This window comes from Etheostoma cragini, chromosome 15, assembly GCF_013103735.1.
Source record: "Etheostoma cragini isolate CJK2018 chromosome 15, CSU_Ecrag_1.0, whole genome shotgun sequence".
NCBI classification, from domain to species: Eukaryota; Metazoa; Chordata; class Actinopteri; order Perciformes; family Percidae; genus Etheostoma; species Etheostoma cragini.
The window spans coordinates 24793893-24814207 of record NC_048421.1 but is presented as its reverse complement, the minus strand read 5'-3'; the positions used below and the strand labels follow the sequence as shown (position 1 = coordinate 24814207).

The 20315-nt window shown below is 39.5% G+C and overlaps 1 protein-coding gene across 1 annotated transcript; it reads right to left on the bottom strand.

Annotated features, from left to right (window-relative positions):
* Positions 1-294: 294 nt before the first annotated feature.
* Positions 295-14156, bottom strand: LOC117958656 (all-trans-retinol 13,14-reductase-like). The gene is made up of 12 exons (XM_034895170.1): positions 13790-14156; positions 10306-10488; positions 8380-8518; positions 7969-8071; positions 7181-7376; positions 6899-7096; positions 5660-5779; positions 5410-5548; positions 5191-5300; positions 3677-3843; positions 1263-1422; positions 295-1179 (listed from the first exon to the last, which is right to left on the bottom strand). Exons 1-12 carry the CDS (start codon positions 13953-13955, stop codon positions 1031-1033), a joined length of 1830 nt encoding a protein of 609 aa, XP_034751061.1. The 5' UTR covers positions 13956-14156; the 3' UTR covers positions 295-1030.
* Positions 14157-20315: the final 6159 nt, after the last annotated feature.

Genomic DNA, 20315 nt, shown 5'->3' with positions numbered 1-20315 from the left:
AACCATAGTCATAAGAAATCTACCGGAATTTAAAATTACAATACAAAGAAATGCAAAAGGTAACACAATTGCAGCCAAAGAGAAAGACTCACGATGGAATAATTGTAGGCAAGAGAGGATTCCCAGAAGTGGAAAGTTGTGGATATAGCCGCTAGGTGACATAACTTGCATTTTCACTGCAGGTCAAGAGGGCATGACAAGAGTTTGAATGTAGGCTATAAAAAGCAGTGCCTTTTCTATAATCCCACCATTTATTTTATTCAGAAAAACATACAAGTCTAACAGATAAAGTTTGCAGCTGTTTTAAATGGCTCTTTCTCAGTGATCATTCCAGCATTACAGCGATCACTCCAGCTCAAAGGTCTATGTCTGTAGAATATGTCACAGACATGACACATATTATACATGTCAATGTCGATTTTTAGCTTAACCTTCTATTCCATTTTAAAAGCAGCAACTTTCAAACAATGAATGTAGGCCTATTTGCCTCCTTTGTGTTCTTTGGAATACACCTGGTTCAAAGCACTCAAACTAAATAAACTTAAAAGTCTATAGATTTATTTTTTTCTTTACATTTATTTGGTCTCCCTTGTTTGGACCCGTTATGCTTTTCTTTGTTTAGCTGATAGTATACAAGGGTTGATATCAGATTAGAAAACCAAAGTATGTTTAAAAAAACTTTAATTCACAGTCATGTAGCAGTAGGCTTCTAATAGGTAAAATAAAAATAAAAAACATAAAATGTGTGGCTACTAACCAAAGAACAAAGACTGAATGACAGTTTAGCTCTTGTATACCAACCAACACAAAGATTACTGTTAAACGGGTGTGACAATAATCAATGTACCAAGAACAATTAGCAGTACCTTCAACCTTCAACCTTTAACACATCACAGTCTGTTTACAGCTGTTTGGAAGTTCTACTAGTATATGAAAAAGTTGTACAATACATACAACATTACAACACTTGTTCCAAATCTGTTTCTCTCTTTTTCTCCTTTGTCTTTTTCTGTACATCTGGAATCTGCTGCTATGTCATCTTTTTCTGATTAGTCTTTTTTTTTATGCGGGTCTTCAGGGCAAGAAGGTCAATGTAGAGGATTTGATCAAGGACAGCCGAGGCGCAGAGCAGGCCGCCATGCAGCGCCCCAGCCATGCCGTTACAGAATACGTCCTGACCTGCACACACGCACACACACAGAAACAATAAGTAGACGTGTCACTGTGGAATCCAGACCAAAAGAGACAGGCAGTCAGGTCACCTGTTAGATAGAGTCCGTTGATTGGTGTCTGTGGTCGCATCCTAGCAACCGTAACTGGGGTGAAGCGCTCCAAGTTATGTTCAGCTCCGTACATCTCACCTCTCGGAGCGCCCAAATAGTGGACATTAGTTAGAGGCGTGGCAGCATCCACCATCACCACCTGCAAAGAAACACACATGCTGTTAGTAGACCAAAGTAAAAAGAGATATGCAGTACATAAAAAAATCTTTGCAAAATCTGTTGGAGGCAGCAATATTTTCAACTGACAGTTTGCAAATACAAAACAGGCTTAGACTAGAGTCAGGGAAAAAAAGAAATAAACAGTATTATTTGTATAAAAAATGTGATAACATTTTAATATAACTAACTCATTTCCTGTTCCTTTGCATGTTTGTCACACTTAAGTGTTTCGGAACATCAAACCAATTTAAACAATAGTCAAGGACAACACAAGTAATCACAAAATGCAATTTGTAAATTAAGGTGTTTATTATTAAAGGTGAAAAAAAATCCAAACCATCCTGGCCCTGTTTGAAAAAGCGATTGCCCCCCTTGTTAAAACATACTATAACTGTGGTTGTCCACACCTGAGTTCAATTTCTCTAGCCACACCCAGGGCCTGATTATTGCCACACCTGTTCACAATCAAGGCATCACTTAAATAGGAGCTGCTTGACACAGTAAGGTCCACCAGAAGATCCTTAAAAGCTACACATCATGCCGAGACCCAAATAAATTCAGGAACAATTGAGAAAGAAAGTAATTGAGATCTATCAGTCTGGAAAGGGTTATAAAGCTTTGGGAATCCAGCGAACCAAAGTGAGAGCCATTAATTACGAACAGTGGTGAACCTTCCCATGAGTGGCCGGCCGCCCAAAATTACCCCAAGAGCGCAGCGACAACTCATCCAAGAGGTCACAAAAGACCCCACAACAATGTCCAAAGAACTGCAGGCCTCACTTGCCTCAGTTAAGGTCAGCGTTCATGCCTCCACCATCAGGAAAAGACTGGGCAAAAATGGCCTGCATGGCAGAGTTCCAAGGAGAAAACCACTGCTGAGCAAAAAGAACATCAAAGCTCGTCTCAATTTCTCCACAACACATCTTGATGATCCCCAAGACTTTTGGGACACATTCTGTGGACCGATGAGACAAAAGTGGAACTCTTTGTAAGGTGTGTGTCCAAGTATATCTGGCGTAGAAGGAACACGGCATTTCATAAAAAGAACATTATACCAACAGTAAAATATGGTGGTGGTAGTGTGATGGTCTGGGGCTGTTTTGCTGCTTCAGGACCTGGAAGACTTGCCGTGATAAAAGGAACTATGAATTCTGCTGTCTACCAAGAGATCCTGAAGGAGAATGTCCGACCATCTGTTCGTGTACTCAAGCTGAAACGAACTTGGGTTCTGCAGCAGGACAATGATCCTAAACACACCTGCAAGTCCACCACCGAATGGCTTAAGAAAAACAAAATGAAGACTTTGGAGTGGCCTAGCCAAAGTCCTGACCTGAATCCTATTGAGATGTTGTGGTATAACCTTTAAAAAGGCCGTTCATGCTCGAAAACCTTCAAATGTAACTGAATTAGGACAATTCTGCAAAGATGAGTGGGCCAAAATTCCTCCAAGACGCTGTAAAAGCCTCATTGCACGTTATCGCAAACGCTTGGTTGCAGTTGTTGCTGCTAAGGGTGGCCCAACCAGTTATTATGTTTAGGGGCAATCACTTTTTCACACAGGGCCATGATGGTTTTGATTTTTTTTCACCTTTAATAATAAACACCTTCATTTACAAATTGCATTTTGTGTTTACTTGTGTTGTCCTTGACTATTGTTTAAATTGGTTTGATGTTCCAAAACACTTAAGTGTGACAAACATGCAAAGGAACAAGAAATAAGGAAGGGGGCAAACACTTTTTCACACCACTGTAAATCATTTTTTCCTGTTATAGTAAATAAGATGGTGACATCCATAGAAATAAAATGAATACAAAGGCCATTCCAATTCAAATCAACGTAGAAGAATGGTTTGAGCAGCAGCCCTTCTTATGTGTTTCTTTGCCAAGGTAATGGACTAACTTTCGTATGAAATGACATGCCGCAATTTGGGAGGTGACGCCAAACGAGATGTGGATGTGGAGTTGTAAGCTTTTTAAGGAAGCTAGCCACTAAATGGGTCATATTTTTAATTTTAAGGCTTCATCCACACCAATCCCTTTGATATCACCAGTTTTCTGTGACGGGTGTGGCATTGGGGCATGGTTGAGTTAGCAAGCTAGCTAAATAACCAGTTTTCCGCTGGCTTGCTGGTTCTGCTGTGCTTTCATGCTGCATTGGTTAGACAAAATGAGCCGGACATCGAGCTTGGTCAAATTCTATTTTATGAGTTGACCTTGAATTTGGAATATTTTACCTTGTCTCGGAGTTGGGGGAAGATTGTTAGTGCCCAGTCCAGCATCTCTTGGGCCATGCTATTTTTCAAATCCAGGTAGTCCTGTCCCCTATTGCCAAGCTTTGTCTCCTCCCACTCCTGAAACCACTCATAGCGAGCCATGGTTAGCAACGTCATACAGGATTTACCTACAGAAACATAACGAGAGGGATATACAGGGTGCAATTTGTAAAAAAGCTGGGAGGGGTGTTCATGCATGACAAAAAAAAACATGCAATAATTGAATCCCCCTTTCAATAACACAGTTGGTGACACCGGCTCAGCAATGCCAAATCACGTATTACTGATGCTCTACATCCAATGTAAAATAATGAAATATGAAATAGCACAACATGGTTTAACATGGTCAACATAAAACACAGCGCTTTCAAGTCAGAGAGCAGAGTTCCCTTCAGGATGAAAAAAAAATAGTTCACCCAGGAAATGCTTGTTTGTCCAATAGACAGTTAAAGAAATGGACCAACAGATCCTGTTGCTCTGGACAGAGACCAGTGAAGTATATTAGAAGCTCTTTTCCAGTGAAGGCTGAGCGTTACTGCGCAGTTTCAAATACCTACATTATAGTTGCTATTATATATGGTCATTTGGTGATGTACCAGTGATCACTTTAAGGGGATGATACATTTTTTTCACACCGGGGGCAAAAATAATTCAGCAGAGATAAAGTTGTAGAAAAGTGAGAATGTAAAAAGAAAGGTAGGAGAGTTGTGGTGCTCAAAAAATGTATCCACTGATAAACATACATCTCTTTCGCCTTGTAAGCCTATGGAAAAAGTATTTTTGGCCCAGACAGCATAACATTACGGACCGGGAGTTTCAATTCCACCATTTGGCCACTATGTTAATTTTGTTTCAAAGCCAGGTCACATGGTGGCCGGAAAGAGTGATACAAATGTTTCACTTCATTTAACTTTGGATCTTCTAGAATGAATAACCTATGTTGAAAAGTAGTTGATTGTTGGAACAGTAAACTTTGCACAGTATGGTAACACACTGCATTACATACCAGGGGAAATATGCCAGGGACATCCAGCTTTATTCTCACACTTTGAGTATTATATCATTTATGTAGCAATCATGTCTATATTTAAGACCCTTTTTCAGGGTTCTTTTAAATTAATTTGATGGTTGACAGCTAGGAATGAACTTTTATATATTATTAAATATTGAGAAAAGACTGAATTTTGAGTGGTAAATCTGCCAAATCTAACATTGAGAACTGTATATATGCCGTGCTAATGGTCCATTGTAGGCAGTTAGCAGATGGCAGGAAACCATGTTTATCAAATATAACATTCCACCCAACAACTTCGAATTCACTGTTAGCGAACCCACGATTGGATTGCTGCCAAAAATAAGTACATTGAGGAGGCAAAGACCAACATCAAAAGAAGTGGCAGGCGTTGTTTGATTTTATGGACAACTAACAAGCAAGTACACATTTGTAGTGATGCGTGTATGGTAACGTGTGTCACCTGGTTGTCTGATGTCGGATGTAGGATCTTTAGCGGATGGGAAGGTGATGAACATCATTGGAATGTTACCCAATATCTGATCTCTGCTCAGAGAAGAGTAATGCTTCATACTAGACACACACACACACAACAAGAAAGGGATAAAAAATGGTATGTGTTAACTAAAATATAATCAAAATAATATATATTATTGTTATATGAAAAAATATAAAAACCCACAGTGAGTCCAAGTCATTGTCTTTATACATCCAGAAGTTGGTGGATACGATGCCCATCTCCTCTTTGGTTCCATCCAGACCAACAAAGACCAAGAAGGAACCCATACCGTGACGCACCAAACCCAACAGTGACTGGATCTCTACATACACATTACAGGAAATATGCAGTGCAAAAGAAAGCAAATGAGAACCAAGTGCAATGTATAATTTAGTGGCTACAATCAAGTAATCGGGTCTGCATACCATTTTACCTGGTTTGTCCTGTATGGGCTGAGGCAGAAACTTCTGGAAGGTGTTAAAGATCCCAGCGTTGGAAATGACAACAGGGGCACGAACCTCAATTACTTCTTGTCCTTTAAGTACTGTCACACCTTACACACACACACACACACACACACACACACACACACACACACACACACACAGTGTTAATCTTAATAGAAAAAAGCCAGGATAGCATATAGTACCCTTTGGTAGCTTATTGGTAGTTTAGTCCTCTAGACTTAATCTGAATCAACAGGAGTACATTTCCAGGATAATTGACATAATTGACATCCGGCGCATGTCCCTCACCTTCTGTACGTTGGTATTCTCAAACTGGGTTCGCTTCGGGAAACAACCTCAGAGCTATCAATCTACATGCTGATAATGGCGAGTTTTGAAGAAAATTTGGACGGCGCAACAAGGCAGGCCGGCCTGGTTCTTTTGGGGAATGATTGGACAGACTTACAGCAAAAATGTTTAAGCCATTTACTTTCTAACTGCGACGGATTGGTCGGGATTGCTGTGGACACAGTGATACACTGGTAAGATTAAATGGCATTTAACCATAAATCCAGCTAATTTAAATAGCTCACATAACTGTGTTGTGTGAACTGTTAACTGCATGTTCCACTAAAACAAGTTTCTTCCCAAGACTATTTTGCAGAGCCACCATCGCTGCATCCTGAGCTTAGCTCCACCCAAGCAATTGTGACTGTGAGACTAGCATAGACTTCCTTGTTATTTCAACCCTGCATTAGTAAACTGTGCCTAGGATTATGCTTATTACACACCAACAAGGACGCGCAGCAGCACAAAAACATGTAAAAGATTACATATAAAATACGATGGTGCAAATTTGCCATCATAATAGCAATGTGCCATGGTACAAGCACGCCTGGCTTTTAAAGGGGGATGACACTTTGATTAGTTGATTGCATGTCACACCCAAAACACACCTATTAATTACTGAAGACACCAAGAACAACCCTTAAGAACCATGTGCCCGGCGCACGGATCCTTTTTTCTGGCAAAAGTGGATTTGGATAGGCCCAAAAGCACCTACGCCATGCACTTCATGCCATGTGCTCACATCATTAAAATAGGGCCCATGGAATTGCTCTTTTTGAAAAGTTAACTGGTGACCTCCATGTCAGAGCAAGCTGTGCACACTTTCATGAAAAAAGGCCCCAGCAACACATAACCTGTCTCCCCTCTCCCTTTCTCACCATAAGCCTTCCCTTGCTGGTTGAGCAGGATGCGTTGTACAGGAGCCCTGACCAACACAGCACCACCGGCCTGCTGAATGACAGGGATGATGTGAAAGGCAAACTCACTGGCACCCCCTCGTGGGTAGTACGCACCACGCTTGTAGTGGTGAAGAAGAAGAGCATTGATGAGAAAGCTGGACTCTTTAGGAGGGACACCTAAAGTGATGCAAAACACAACATTTAGAAGGATGTACAGCATGTGTGTGACATGTGATGCATGTGAGTGTGTAGGTATATCACCATAGAACAGGTAGGCTGACAGTGCTTGCAGGTCCTTGTTCTGTGTGAGGCCTGACATTATTTCAGAATGGCTGGTTGCTGCTAGGCGAAACACTGAAGAAATGTGATCTAATAGGCCGGTTCGAGCCAGGAAGTTCACCAGCCAACAAGGTATGATCTTCAAGATGGCAATAAGTGGCGTCCGCCGTGAGCATAACTGTGAGTGGAAGACATAAAACCCCATTAATCAATCAGAATGAAAAATACACTGTGACAGCAAGCTGGCTTTATTGTTTTAAATGTAAACACTTTGTAGAAATTGTACTGGAGATGAATATACTGGTATCGGAGTTTCCCTTAATTAGTAGTTCTCAAACTTATAAGCCAATAAGGGACAACAAATGTTTATTGTACAATGTTGCAAAATCTGTCAAATTGTGGACCAATTCATCTGTTTTAAGATTTTCTCTTTTTAGCTGCTTGATGGGATTATACAATAGTCAAGCTAATTCACAGACAGAACAACAACTTACAAATTCACTAAAAAGTGAAAATTTGTATGTATACATGGCATTACACAAAGAGAAAGATGGGTGCTAACAGTTGCCTTCCCAATACTAGAGGTAGCATAAAAGACAGATAATTAGCAGACTCAAGCCTGAGCCTTGTGGCACACCAAATGTTCATTGTATCAAAGAAAGGTTTGCCAACAAACAATCGTGTGTACAGAACCTCTGCCTACTTCCTCCTTTCTTCCCTTCTTGACCTTCTCATCCATCATTCCATCATGATTGCCATTACCACCCTACCTTCATCAATCTCATGAACTCATCAATGGCCCCCTCCTCTCCTGGGAACTGCTGCTTCAGGCTAGCTGCCATCTCAGTCTTTCCTGCATGGATATGGTACTCCCTGAAAAAGACATAAAAGTATAGGGGAGGTCGGAGAAAGGTTTTGATTAGTTCAAAGCCGAGTTGGAGTCATGGCCCCGTGTAGATACTCTTAAAAGTGTGGAAATATTAAACAAACAAAAAAAAACATTTAAACATGGAGGACATAGGAGCCTTGAGAAGTATTAGTAAGAAATATAATTATTGCATGGTAAGATTTTGTTTATTGTAGTGTATTATACTCCTGGTCAAGAGAGCAAATTAAGACACCCATTGAAAAAAATACATAATTTCACTGCACCAGAATCATGATGTCATTGTGTGGCATACCTGCGCTGGTCAGGCTGACCTAGGACCAGTGTGTCAAAGTGCTGCTCCAGCCGTGTGAACTGCAACTGTCCCTCTGTAATCTGATCCAGAGCAACCCTCAGCAGGCTGTTCTCGTGAAGCTGGCCCAGGTAGTGGATACCTGGCGGCGGCAGTGGTGTGGTTAAGTCCACTTCATTTATATAAAGCTTTAGAATTGATAGTTTTCTTCAGTCAGTTATTGCAAAAGTGAAGCTAAATCCGTCCTTTAGTATTGTGATAATCACATTGTATTATAGTTTTGCCTTTTAATGTCTCGAACGGCAGTAATCTTACAATATTTAAGTAATATTAAAAATCTTGTTTATTGTCCATTTTTACTATAATTCATAAATCATTTAGCAGAAATATGAGAATTTTAGAAATAGAACACAGAAAATATGACTGTTTTTTACCAAAGAACAAAGCACAGCTGAATTACATGAATAGAGCTAAAAAGTACTTCAGATAAGAAATGAAGCATAACTCCATATACTGTACTTACTAGATATGATGTTGTAATAAGTACAAAGTATTGAGAGAACAGGGTGCTTATGCTGTACATCTCAGCTAGGTGGATATAACTGTATATCCACTGTCTATTTGAAAGATATTTGCATTTTTCAATTATGTGTTTAACACTATAAAATGTATAATTAACTTGACAGGTGGATGCTTGTTACCGGTGTTGGCTAATAACTTTAATAAAAGCTAATAAAAGTGAAATTTAGCGATGGCCAGTGTAATAATCTAAGTGAGCTGCTTGAATATAATGAAGTGGTGTTAGGACTCATGTAAGCAAAATCGCATGAACAGTTGGCTTACTAAACAATGCATCTTTGACATGTCTCTACCATGTGAAACAACATTTAACATTATGTTTTGTTCATTTACAGAGACAAATTATGTAGTTAAAGAGCACAAATTCGTGATGTGTCTGTTGCTAATATATCTGATGTGTATTAATGTAGATCAATGAATTGTATACATATCCAACCCTAATCAACTCAATGCTGTGCTCATGTTTTAACAAACGCAGCTGGGTTGCTGTTGCAGTTCAGTGAGATTTGGTTTAGACAGAAACAGGGCGCCTCTGTTTGACGGCATTAGTTTTGGCATTACAAATAGATGAACATGAACTCACAGGACATTAATAAAAGTGGAAACACATTTGTGGCATGATCTTTGTATTAACAGCGCTGCTGTGATCTGTTATGCTTGGCCATAACCACGATGTATGTGTTTAATTATGCTTAGAAGAAATAGGCTGAATGCAAAAATATTTTAGAGTTTTTCCACTGCTGATGTCAGCTTGACTCGCCTTGTCTCTACTCGACTCAACGCACTGTGCGTCCGTTTTCCATTGAAGATTAGTGCCGCCTCATGAGGCAAGCATGGCTGGTCGTCATAGCAGCAAACTGCCGTGACCTAACGCGACACACACACATACAGAACGTCAAAGGTGTGTGTTTATTGATTCTCTGCGTGTTGCCACAGCCAGAAGGCTGAGTGGTTTCTAATGAACCTGGAGGCTGAACCTGGAGGCAGCAAAAAAATCAAATAAACTATATATCGGTAAACACGGCAGGTTTGTTCAGGACAACCCCCGCCCCTGTCTGTCACTAGCAATGATAACACAGTGATTGGTGACAATTCTCTCCGACCAATCAGTAGTCTGCAGGTTTTCACGTCACCTTATATCTACAAAAAGTACCTGTTAGCAGGTACCAGGATCTTTTTTTTGTAATGGAAAACCAAAAAGGCGAGTAGAGTCAAAGCGAGTCGAGTATATACCATACAGTAGAAAAACGCCATTAGAATGAGTAGATTCTTCACCATACCCTGTTCTGCATGTAAGTGTGTGTTTGTGTGTGTGTGTGTTACCATGTACAAAGTACTTTACATTCTTACCCACGTCAAACTCAAATCCCTTATTGTGAAAGGTGTGTGTGCAGCCTCCAGCCTGATCATGTTGCTCCAGAACTACAACCCTCTTCCCGGCCTTAGACAAAAGCGCTGCTGCTGTCAAACCTCCTATCCCGCTGCCTATCACCACTGCATCCAGAGCAGGGGGCACACGGTCCACAAGAAACCCTGCAGGGGACCAGAGATTGTACTTTAAAAATCTGGTGGGTGGGAAGGTTGTTAGGCAGGTCACAAGAACTTTCTTAACACCTTGAACATCAAGGTTTTGCATCACAACTTTCATAGACTGCATCTGCAGTGAACAATAATAAATTATGGCTACAAATCCGTCCAGGTCATATCAGCCTGTATATGTGTCTTCTGAAGGGCAAAAACATGTACAAGGCCTCACTCATACAAACTCAGCAGCAAAACCTTCCCCAGAAAGACAATTTTTACCAACTTCTGAAATGAAGTATATTTCTGTGCACATGTGTTAAGGGAAAACTCAGGATCACCAAAATTATTTCATTTTATCCTCTTTGATGACATGAATGTCTGAACTTAATTTCACAAACAATCCACTCAATAGTGGTTGACTTATAGTACTAGAGGAAATGTCAGGGGATTACCTAAGTCATTTGAATACATCATTTGAGGACCAGTAATGTTTGTATGCACTTCTGTGCCAATCAATGGACACTGTGAAGTAACTTTCAATTTATATTGTGCATTTAATTTTACTGATATGTTCAATAGTTAGAATGGTCTCATAATAATTTTTAGATTGCACACATTATATTGCAAACTTATCTCTATACCTTTTTGGAGCCTTGCAACGCAATCTCGCTCAACTGTATTTTGTGAATGTGCAGTTGAATGACAATAAAGTCTGTCTAAGTCTCTAGTCAATCCATCTGCTTGGATTTCAAGTTGTTTAACTGAATAAGTGAAAACGGTGAGAGGAAAGGATGAGCAAGGTCCTGGTTATGGTTCCTCTGAGGACCATAAATGAAAAATTTGATCTCACTTTTACGTGGTAAATAAAGCTGTAGATATGTTACAGTCTGGATAAAAATGATGCCAACATTCCTGCAGCACAGAGAGATCCACTGTAGCTTGATTTTCACATTTGGCCGTCCTTCCAGAAAATTCCATTTTTTTGTGATCGTTGTGGGCAAAAATACTTGATTATGCAGCACGTTTTCTTAAAAAATGCAATGGAATATGCAGGATATTTATGCATTGTTATGCAATGAAATTGCGAAAACATGCAAAAACTGGGTTGATGAAAAAGAGACAAAAGTTTGTCTTGTCGCTTAATTACGTCACTTTATAACGTTCCCAAAGCAAGATGGGAAAATGGCTGCTCTTGTGTGAACTGAATTAAACATTTTCAACTATCCGCTAAGATATACTGTATGTGACTTTTTTTGCAAGGAAAATGGAGGGACTATGAAATCATGCAAGGCCCGCATTATTTGGCGTGTAAATTTGCAGTATAAGCTGTTAACTTGCGGAGTATTTGAAAAAGTCTAGCCCCCGCATAAATATGCAGACTTTGGCTGATTATGCGTTAAATTATGCAATCACATAATTGCGTTTTTCTGAAGGGACTGCTTTGGTCTCTCCCCAAGCTTCCTAACACTTCCAAAGGATCTCTCTCACAAGCAATGTCAACAATATACTTGTATGTTGTGTGTGATTGGGGATATGACTGACAAACCTCCAGTGATTAATTTGTCAATTATTGGGATGTTGAAGGATAAAGCGCGATTAAGGTTCTATAGAGGCTCCACGTAGAGCTTTCACATATGTAAGTGCGCCAATGTCTTTAAGGGAATAGCAGGACCGGCATGTGTGTGTGTGGAGAGTGTGTGGTAGAGCGAGTGAGAGAGTGACAGCGATTACCTTCGGAGCGAGTACCTACTTTAAAGCAAAAGTGAGAAAAACAAAGTAGGGGAGACCCCTGTGAGACATCTGTAGCAGTAAAAGTTAATCCCCTTGACTTTAACGTGATGGGAGGACAGGTCCCGTCACCGGGACGTAAACTCGCCGTTTTTCGGAAGTGCTGACTTCCCTCATAAATTGTAAGCATTAAACCGTCATAAACACGCTCATGCCATACATCATTTGAAAGCTTAAAGTCTCCTGATTCCATCGAGCCCACACACGAAGCAAAAAGGTGACTCACAACGGTTATAATCATGTTCTGAAGTAAAGAAACACAGAAAGATTTGAGTCTAATCGAGTGTGTGTTTCCTACCTGTCTCCTCGTGTCTTTAATCAAAGCGGTAAAAGATCGCCAAAAACCTTAGTTTCCTACATCGAAAACAACCTAAGGTATTAGAATATCCAAGCCTTGTAATCCACAATTATCTGGTCCCTTCACAATCTTGTTGTTTCAGCCCAAGTTTTGACGTAGAGAAGTCTAGATAGTGCATCATTTCTTGGTTTCTACCGTGTGTATCTTATTCCCTGGGCACGCTACAGAGAAAGCAAAGACACCGTTAAAAGCTCTAGCTTGTGCAGATTCCAATGAACCTTGTTCCCAGCCAATAGCATCAGTCTATCTCAAGATACCCCCAAGCTAAGCAAATGAAATCGCACACTCCCCATTGGGCCCACGTGGGAAAGATTGACAGTGGAGCCCACGAATTAGAAGATAAGGTCATAAACCTGGCATCCCTGTGTAGCCAATAAGAAGACGAGTTGATTGATATCAAACATGGCCAGGAAAAACTATTCCTGTGATCCCTTCAAGCTGTTTCAAGGTAAACATTTGGCCTTCTGATGGCATTTCACCATTTCATGAAATTATGATTACTTATTTCTATAAATCTATGTATGTGGATGTGTTTTTGTATTTCAGAAGTTTTGTATTTAGCACTTCTTTGGCTTTTTTAGAAATAAGAAACAAGACAAACGCACAGACATATCTGTAGAAATACATTCAAATAAAATCCATTTTATGTCATTTTTTTCTGGATTTGTTCTGTTCTAAGTTGAGACATGTGGCTAGAGTACTATTTTAGTATATAGCCCATGTGATATGCTTACAGTAGCGCTTTTTATAAATTTTTCAGATGATTTACTTGGACGGAAATAGAAATGATGTGTTCTAAACTCTGTTGAGAGTGTTAACTTCCCAATGAACTCAGGGTCATCCCAGAGGGCCAAAGCATGTGGAAACTGCAGCACTTTTTTAAGGTTAAAAATTTAGGCGAGAAAATCATATATTTTCAAGTGTCTCAAGAGAACCAGGAAATGAGTAGGTGGAAATGTAATGTTACAAAGCCACGACCGAGCGGTGTGCGTTGCCGCGGCATGTAGTTAAATATTTTGAGAGGTACACGTCATGCTGTGGCATAAGGGTCTGTGTCTCCAACTTCCTAGCCAGCCTCATACAAAGCCCTGGTAGACAGGACAGTACAGTATCTGCCAATCATCTAGATTCACAACTCAAGAAACAAGAAGCAAGCTGTTTTACCTCTCTTCAGCCTGTTGTCTCTCTGCTTGCTATTGGTGACCAAGGGTCCTGGAGGCCTCACGCACTTCTCGCTGAACACCTTGTAGCGTTTCCCTGTGGTCAGGAAGAAGAGGACAACCGCCGCCAGCAGCACACAGCTGAAAACACCAAGTGGCCACCACCACATAGCAGAGGAGAGCTGGGGGCCCACTGTGCAGACCTGTGCAGGATGGAGAAAGTAGCAAATACAGACAATACTGAGGTAAACTGAGAAAATATTCACATGTAGAGAGAGACAGAGAGAGAGAGAGAGAGATGAGGAAGGAATGAAGAATGGCGAGAAACGTTTGGAAGAGAAGACTGATTAAAAGCTACCCACCAACAAGGCTTTTCCCTTAATAAAGAGCACTACACTGCAGAGGAGGAGCTAGTTAAAGTGAGGGGTGGATGCCGGGCAGGATTGGGGTAAAAAAAATAATAAAATCCGCCCACCACCCACCAGACACCACACGTCCTTGCACTCCCATTTAAAAAATGTGCAAACAAGCCCCTAATGCAGACACTTAGCTGGGTAATTAAGATAATTAAGATTATTTAGATAGTATGATAGTGTAGTCACAGAGTCAAAAAAGGTTGAGCATGGGTGTCACCAAGATTCTATTCAATTTTATTTATAGTATCAAATCCTAACAAAAGTTCTCTCAAAATACTTTACAAGTTACCACACTCTATAATTTACAAAGCCCAATCAGTTCTAGTAGTTCCCTCCAGAGCAAGCAACAGTGAAACAGTGGCGAGGAAAAACTCCTATTAGGAAGAAACCTGGGGCAGACCCAGGATCTTGGTAGGCGGAGTCTGACGGGGCCGGTTGGGGGAGGTGATGTACAGTGGCAACAACAGTCACAGTAAAGATAATGGAACAGTGAATAAATGGTAGTAGTAGCAGTTCATGTCATAGCAGGGCGCTGCAAGGCGTTATAGGGTGTAGCGTGACATAGAAGAGCAGAGGTGGAAGTAGCTTTTCAGTTGTATCCTGCCCCTTTTTTGCCTTGCACCTCCCTGGAGGGGATGTGCACAGTATTACTACTTTTCTGTTATTTTCATTTATTGCCACTCCAGTATTATTGCGATTCAATTGTATTGATTGTGATTTATACTATTACTACACTTCTAGAGACAATACATCATGAGACATTTCTAAAAAGTAATTGTTTTCTAAAACGAATGCACACCACATCAGTCAGTCAGTCATTTGTAAAATATTGAGGTAAATCATTAGTAAAAAAAAAGAAGCATTGATTGATTGATTGAAAAATCGATTTTAAAAACTTTCCCCTAACCCCACAATCCATAAGTGAATTGATTTGGCTGCCTGACTCTTAATGACAAGATGGCTGAAGGTTGAGGTGGAGCATTGGTGTCATCAAGATGCCTTGTGTTTTAAACAAGTTACACATCTTTGAGTTGCATTTTTTACACAGTATTCAACCTTTGTCATTGTGGTATGTGGATAAATCAGAAAGATTTAAGTGCCTTAGCTTGCTAACACAATTGACATAAGCTTGCTAACAGAGAGCTGCTGAATAATCCTTGGACTTGCTACAAGCACTTTGATGGCGTTTCAGCCTGCACACATAACATAGGACATGTAGTTAGGTCCATGTCAGGATCCCACTGTCTCCATTCTTTCACTGTGGAGGACTTGTAACACATGACATTTGGGAAATTCTGACTTCGCAAAAGAGCAGAGCAGAAACATTTTCCACGCCATGTCATGAGACTTACAGAGAAGAGAGAGCTACTTGTTCATCACCTCTACAGTCTCCCCTCTGACTCATGTACAGCACCCAGCACCAATTTGTTGCTCCTTTCAAATTGCCTTAGGTTACCATTTCTAGCAATCACACTGTATAGCTGAAATCCTTGTAATTCCCAATGCATGATTGTGAACAAAGATGCTTTCAAAGCTGATACGCTTTGAATGGGATATGTTTGGCCAAATTGGCTTTCTGGGTAATTTGGCTGTGATGGTTGTAGGGAAGTGAAGACCCAAACGCAGAGATAGGCAGGAAGGCAGGAAAGTGTTTAGGATTTAATGACAAAAAAACTAGAACTGCAAGCAGTTACAACGGGGTCCAAGCATCCCCACGCCAGTTGGCATTAGTGAAGCGGGGAGCTTGTGATAGCGGAACCCGAAACGTAACACGGAGAGGCAAACGTCTGGAATATGTCGAGAGCCGTGAGTTGCAGGGACTGACTAACTTTTGGTCCCTCTGCTTTCATTTTATGTAAAAGCTTGGAAAATATCATCCCTGTTGTCCATATTCAATCTATGACCATTATTTCTTTTCAGAAAAACTGGGCCGTTAGAATATTTTGTATTATCAGTAGAACAAATAAAGAAAACGGAACATAAATCTCACAGACATATGTTTATATTATGTATATTATGCACAAAATCTAGGTGAAAATGGACACAAGGTCCAGTCAGGTCCAAGGAACGCGTGGATATAAGGTTTTTAAATGATTTTCTTTCTGCTATAGTGCCACCTAGTGGCGGAAGTGGGTCCATTTTTGCATCTGAGGTCTTTGCGGAGTTTTGGACCAGTCCTGAAAATGGCACACCGCCACCATGTAGGGTTTAGGCTGCAGCAGGAGTTTTACGCGGAGAAGAATAATGGAGGAAAATTCTGAAAAACAATAGGGTTCCACAGCCCTGTGAACTGCGTAGCGCATTGCACTACTGCGCTCCACGCATCCTCGGGCTTGGACCCCTGAAATGAAACCTTAGAAAAACAATAGGGTTCCACAGCCCTGCTCGGTGTGCTCAGGACGTTGAGCACACCGACAGGAACAGGAGACAAACACACACACAAAGATCTGACAAAGGACAAGGGGCAGACAAAGACTAAATCTAAAACAACTACCTGTCCAGCCCACCCTGACCACCTAAGTTCTGCTACTTGGGCCATCATGTTGTTTTGTAACATGTCTAACAACACATTATTATAATGCACACTGTCTGACAATTGTTAGCACAATAAGAAAAAAAAAGACATTTGCGAATAAATCAAAATCAATTATTTATTCAGAATAGACAGAAGCATGAACAATCATCAGTAAGACAACAAAATTACAAGGTTCAAGCTCAAGATTCCCTGTCTGTTTTTACAGCCATGTGTGACTGTAGATTTGAAGGATGGCTGAAGGATTTTATTTGAAATGCAGACTATTGAACTTAAAGGAGCAGAGCACTCTGAGGATTTACATATCAACATCATGGGTCATGAGTATTACTTGGCCTGTCAAATGTGTATGTAGTTTTTGCTCTGAGAGAAATTTCTAAAGCCTAAAAAATAGCTTGATCCATTATAAAAGTCAGGATATCTCCGCCTCTACTGATCCAATTTTGACCATTCCTTTTTAATCTGGCTCTTATGAGTTCCCTTACTTTACAACAATTTTGTAAAGACAGCCATGCTGAGAAATACCGAGAGAGTTGTGTTCAGCTAATGGCTTGAATGTAATGGATGTTCATTAATATAAAATAGTCGTTAAGTAAAGATACCGTAACAAAAATGGTTTTATTGCATGAGATTTCATAGAAAAAGGACAGTGAGGTTTTGGAAAGTCTTTGAGAGAGCAACAAACAAATTCTTCTTAACACGAAACACTCCAGAAATCCAAATATAGCTGCCAGATAAATATCTGCTATTTTTCCGAGCCACTTGTAAAAACTAGAGCATAAATATAAATGTCATTTGTCATTTTACAAAGAACGAGCCACTCAAAATGTCTCCTAATACAGCTGAAAACAACTGATCTGAGGGTTGCTTTTATCCCCAGTATTGGTTAACACATCTTTTAATCTCTCTTATACAACTAAATATCCAGTAGCTGCCACAATAAAAGATCTGAGTACAAAAAAGCTGCTCTTGTTCTGCAGTTGGCACCATAGACAGCGTTACATATACAGTGGCCCACGAGTTCACAACACATTTGAAAAGCGTATGAAAAACAAAATAAACACAAATTTGTTAAAATTGAAATGTCTTCATACTTTCACACCTATACTTGGAAGTGCTTTAGTTCTGTTCTGGTTCTGCCATGATGTTGTTGCTCGTAGGCAACTGTGTAAATGTCTTAACTGATGACATTCTCAAAGTTTTCACTAAAGTGGCAAAGACTGGTAACACTAAGCAGGAATCTCACACCTACTAAATACGTACATCTATGTGTCTCTACTTGCTATCTACCAGCTCAGTTAAATAGAGAATTAAAAATTTAAAAATACTACTGAATTAAAAAAGTGCAAATATGGAATGATAGAATGTAAAACTTCAGATACAATTTTACAACTGATATATTTTGGTTATTAACTCACTTTCATCACATTTAGTAAATTTTAAATGTTTGTTTTATTTAGGACAGAATTTTGTGTAAAACAAGCTCTTTGCAATTGTCAACAATATTTTCATAAAATTAAAATAAAAAGTTAAATATGAAATTTAAATCTTACTGTTAAATCTAAATATTAAATCTAAACTAGTGCTGTCAAACAATTGATATATATATATATATATATATACATAAATACATACATACATATATCTATATCTACGCATATACACACACACACACACATAAACACACACATATTTAGAAATCAGCATCAGCTGGGATTATAATAGCTGAGTTCACGACCAAACCCTTTGGTCTCATCAGGGGAACATTTGGCAACTTTTAACAAGGAAACTTTAAATCCAGAATCTTATCGGCGTCTATTTCAGCGTCTCACGCTCGCCATCCAATCAAAACCTAACGTTACTACTCTTTGGCCGGCTCACGAGCCCAGACAGCGTGTGTGTGCCGTGCCTGTTATTGTTCTTACTGGTCTAGCTAGTTCCGGTGGGTGTTGTAGTTTTTCTAATGTTACAATTGGTTGCAACAGCATGTGAAAAAAAACTACAAAGTTTGCTAGGCCCAAAAGAACGGTAATCTAGTATTAACAAAAACAATGTTGTTAAAATGGTTTGGAGTTAACGCCGTTGGTAACGCCATAAATAAATAAATAAATATTCAATCTAAATGTTTAATCTAAATCCAAATGTTTAATGTAAAGGTAACTGTTTAGAAAATATGCTAATAGACCACGCCCCTGGCTGTGGATCAGCAGGTGGAACAAATAATAGAATAGGCTATTCCCATGTTGTCTAGACATTTACAACAAATTCAATGTTTAGATTTAACATTTAACTTTAGATTTAGATTTAATAATTAGATTTTTTAAACATGTTTACAATTGCATTTTACATGTTGTTTAACACAAATGTCTGTCTAAAATATGAGGAAACTGGAAACTGAGCTAAGTAATTAAAATATATCAGCTATAAAACTGTATCTGAATTTTTCCATGTGGTGGCCCCAGAGCGGCCCAGTATCATGGCAGTTTATAAATTGTTCACGTTCAAAACTCTTGACATGTACACGAAATAAACGAGAACATTGTGAGGTACACAAATCAATAGATCAAAATAACGTGACCATTTCACGAACTGGCGTGAGACCAGGTTGTTCTGTGACATGGGACGCACTCTGATATACTTCAAAACAAGTGATTAAGCCATTTTGTGGTTGACAAGGTGCATCTGCCAATACCTGCCTTGTCACACCAGAAAGGGGTACAGCAAGGTTAATTTGCACATCTTTACAAAATATGAATCACTAATTGGTGAAAACTGGTGGTACATGTGATGACAGTACAGTACTTACAACCAATTTTCTATGGGACCCCCCCAAGGTGATTCTAGATGGGCCTTTCTTTCTCTGACTACTACATGACAACTGACTTTAATAGACTGATGTGTATTGTAGGCCTTTCTGCCTTTTCATTACTTGTGTGTGACTACGTTAAATAAAGAACAGGAAGAAATGAAATGCGGCCTTTGCTCGCACAAAGGACAGAGAATGGTTGGACAGTGAGGTTTTTGTTGTGTTTAAACATAATTTGGCCAGTAAAACGTTCTCTAATAAAAAATAATTTAAAATTAGGAAATCTACGGCTTCGGCATAATTGTTCTTTACACAGCAACTATGTGTTGGTCTTATGATAACTCACAACTGCGTTGAAGCCATTGATACTTATGGCTGAAAAGATTAGTCAAATAAGCGGCCATAAAAATGTTTTAGTTAAAAAATATTATAAATCGCTGACTTTTTTCATTTAATTCTGTTGTATATTGAAGACCTTTGGGTTTCTGGACTGCTGATGAACAGTTTGACGGTATCTTTGTGGTCTCTGTTCTAAGTCATGATGGGGGTTTAAATGATCAATGCATCAGGTGTAGTAAATAACTTCCCCCAACCCCCAGAGCTTGGGGATTAAGAGTAACCATTAGTAACAATCTCCCCAATCGTAAAATATACATGATGAGCATCGTCCGTAATGGCACAAATAATTAAAAAACTAACAAAAAGTCTCTAACACACACACACACGCACATGCAGCTGTGAATTTCTTCAACACATTTACAATTTGATCTTTCTT

What these genes read in the sequence shown, in the direction of transcription:
- LOC117958656 (XM_034895170.1), bottom strand. Translation starts at nt 13,955, where the DNA reads ATGTGGTGGTGGCCACTTGGTGTTTTCAGCTGTGTGCTGCTGGCGGCG. An exon ending in GTCAGCCTACCTGTTCTATG is followed by an intron (nt 7,097 to 7,180) that starts GTGATATACCTA and finishes GCATCACTTTAG; the next exon opens with GTGTCCCTCCTAAAGAGTCC. An exon ending in GCCCATACAGGACAAACCAG is followed by an intron (nt 5,549 to 5,659) that starts GTAAAATGGTAT and finishes ATGTGTATGTAG; the next exon opens with AGATCCAGTCACTGTTGGGT.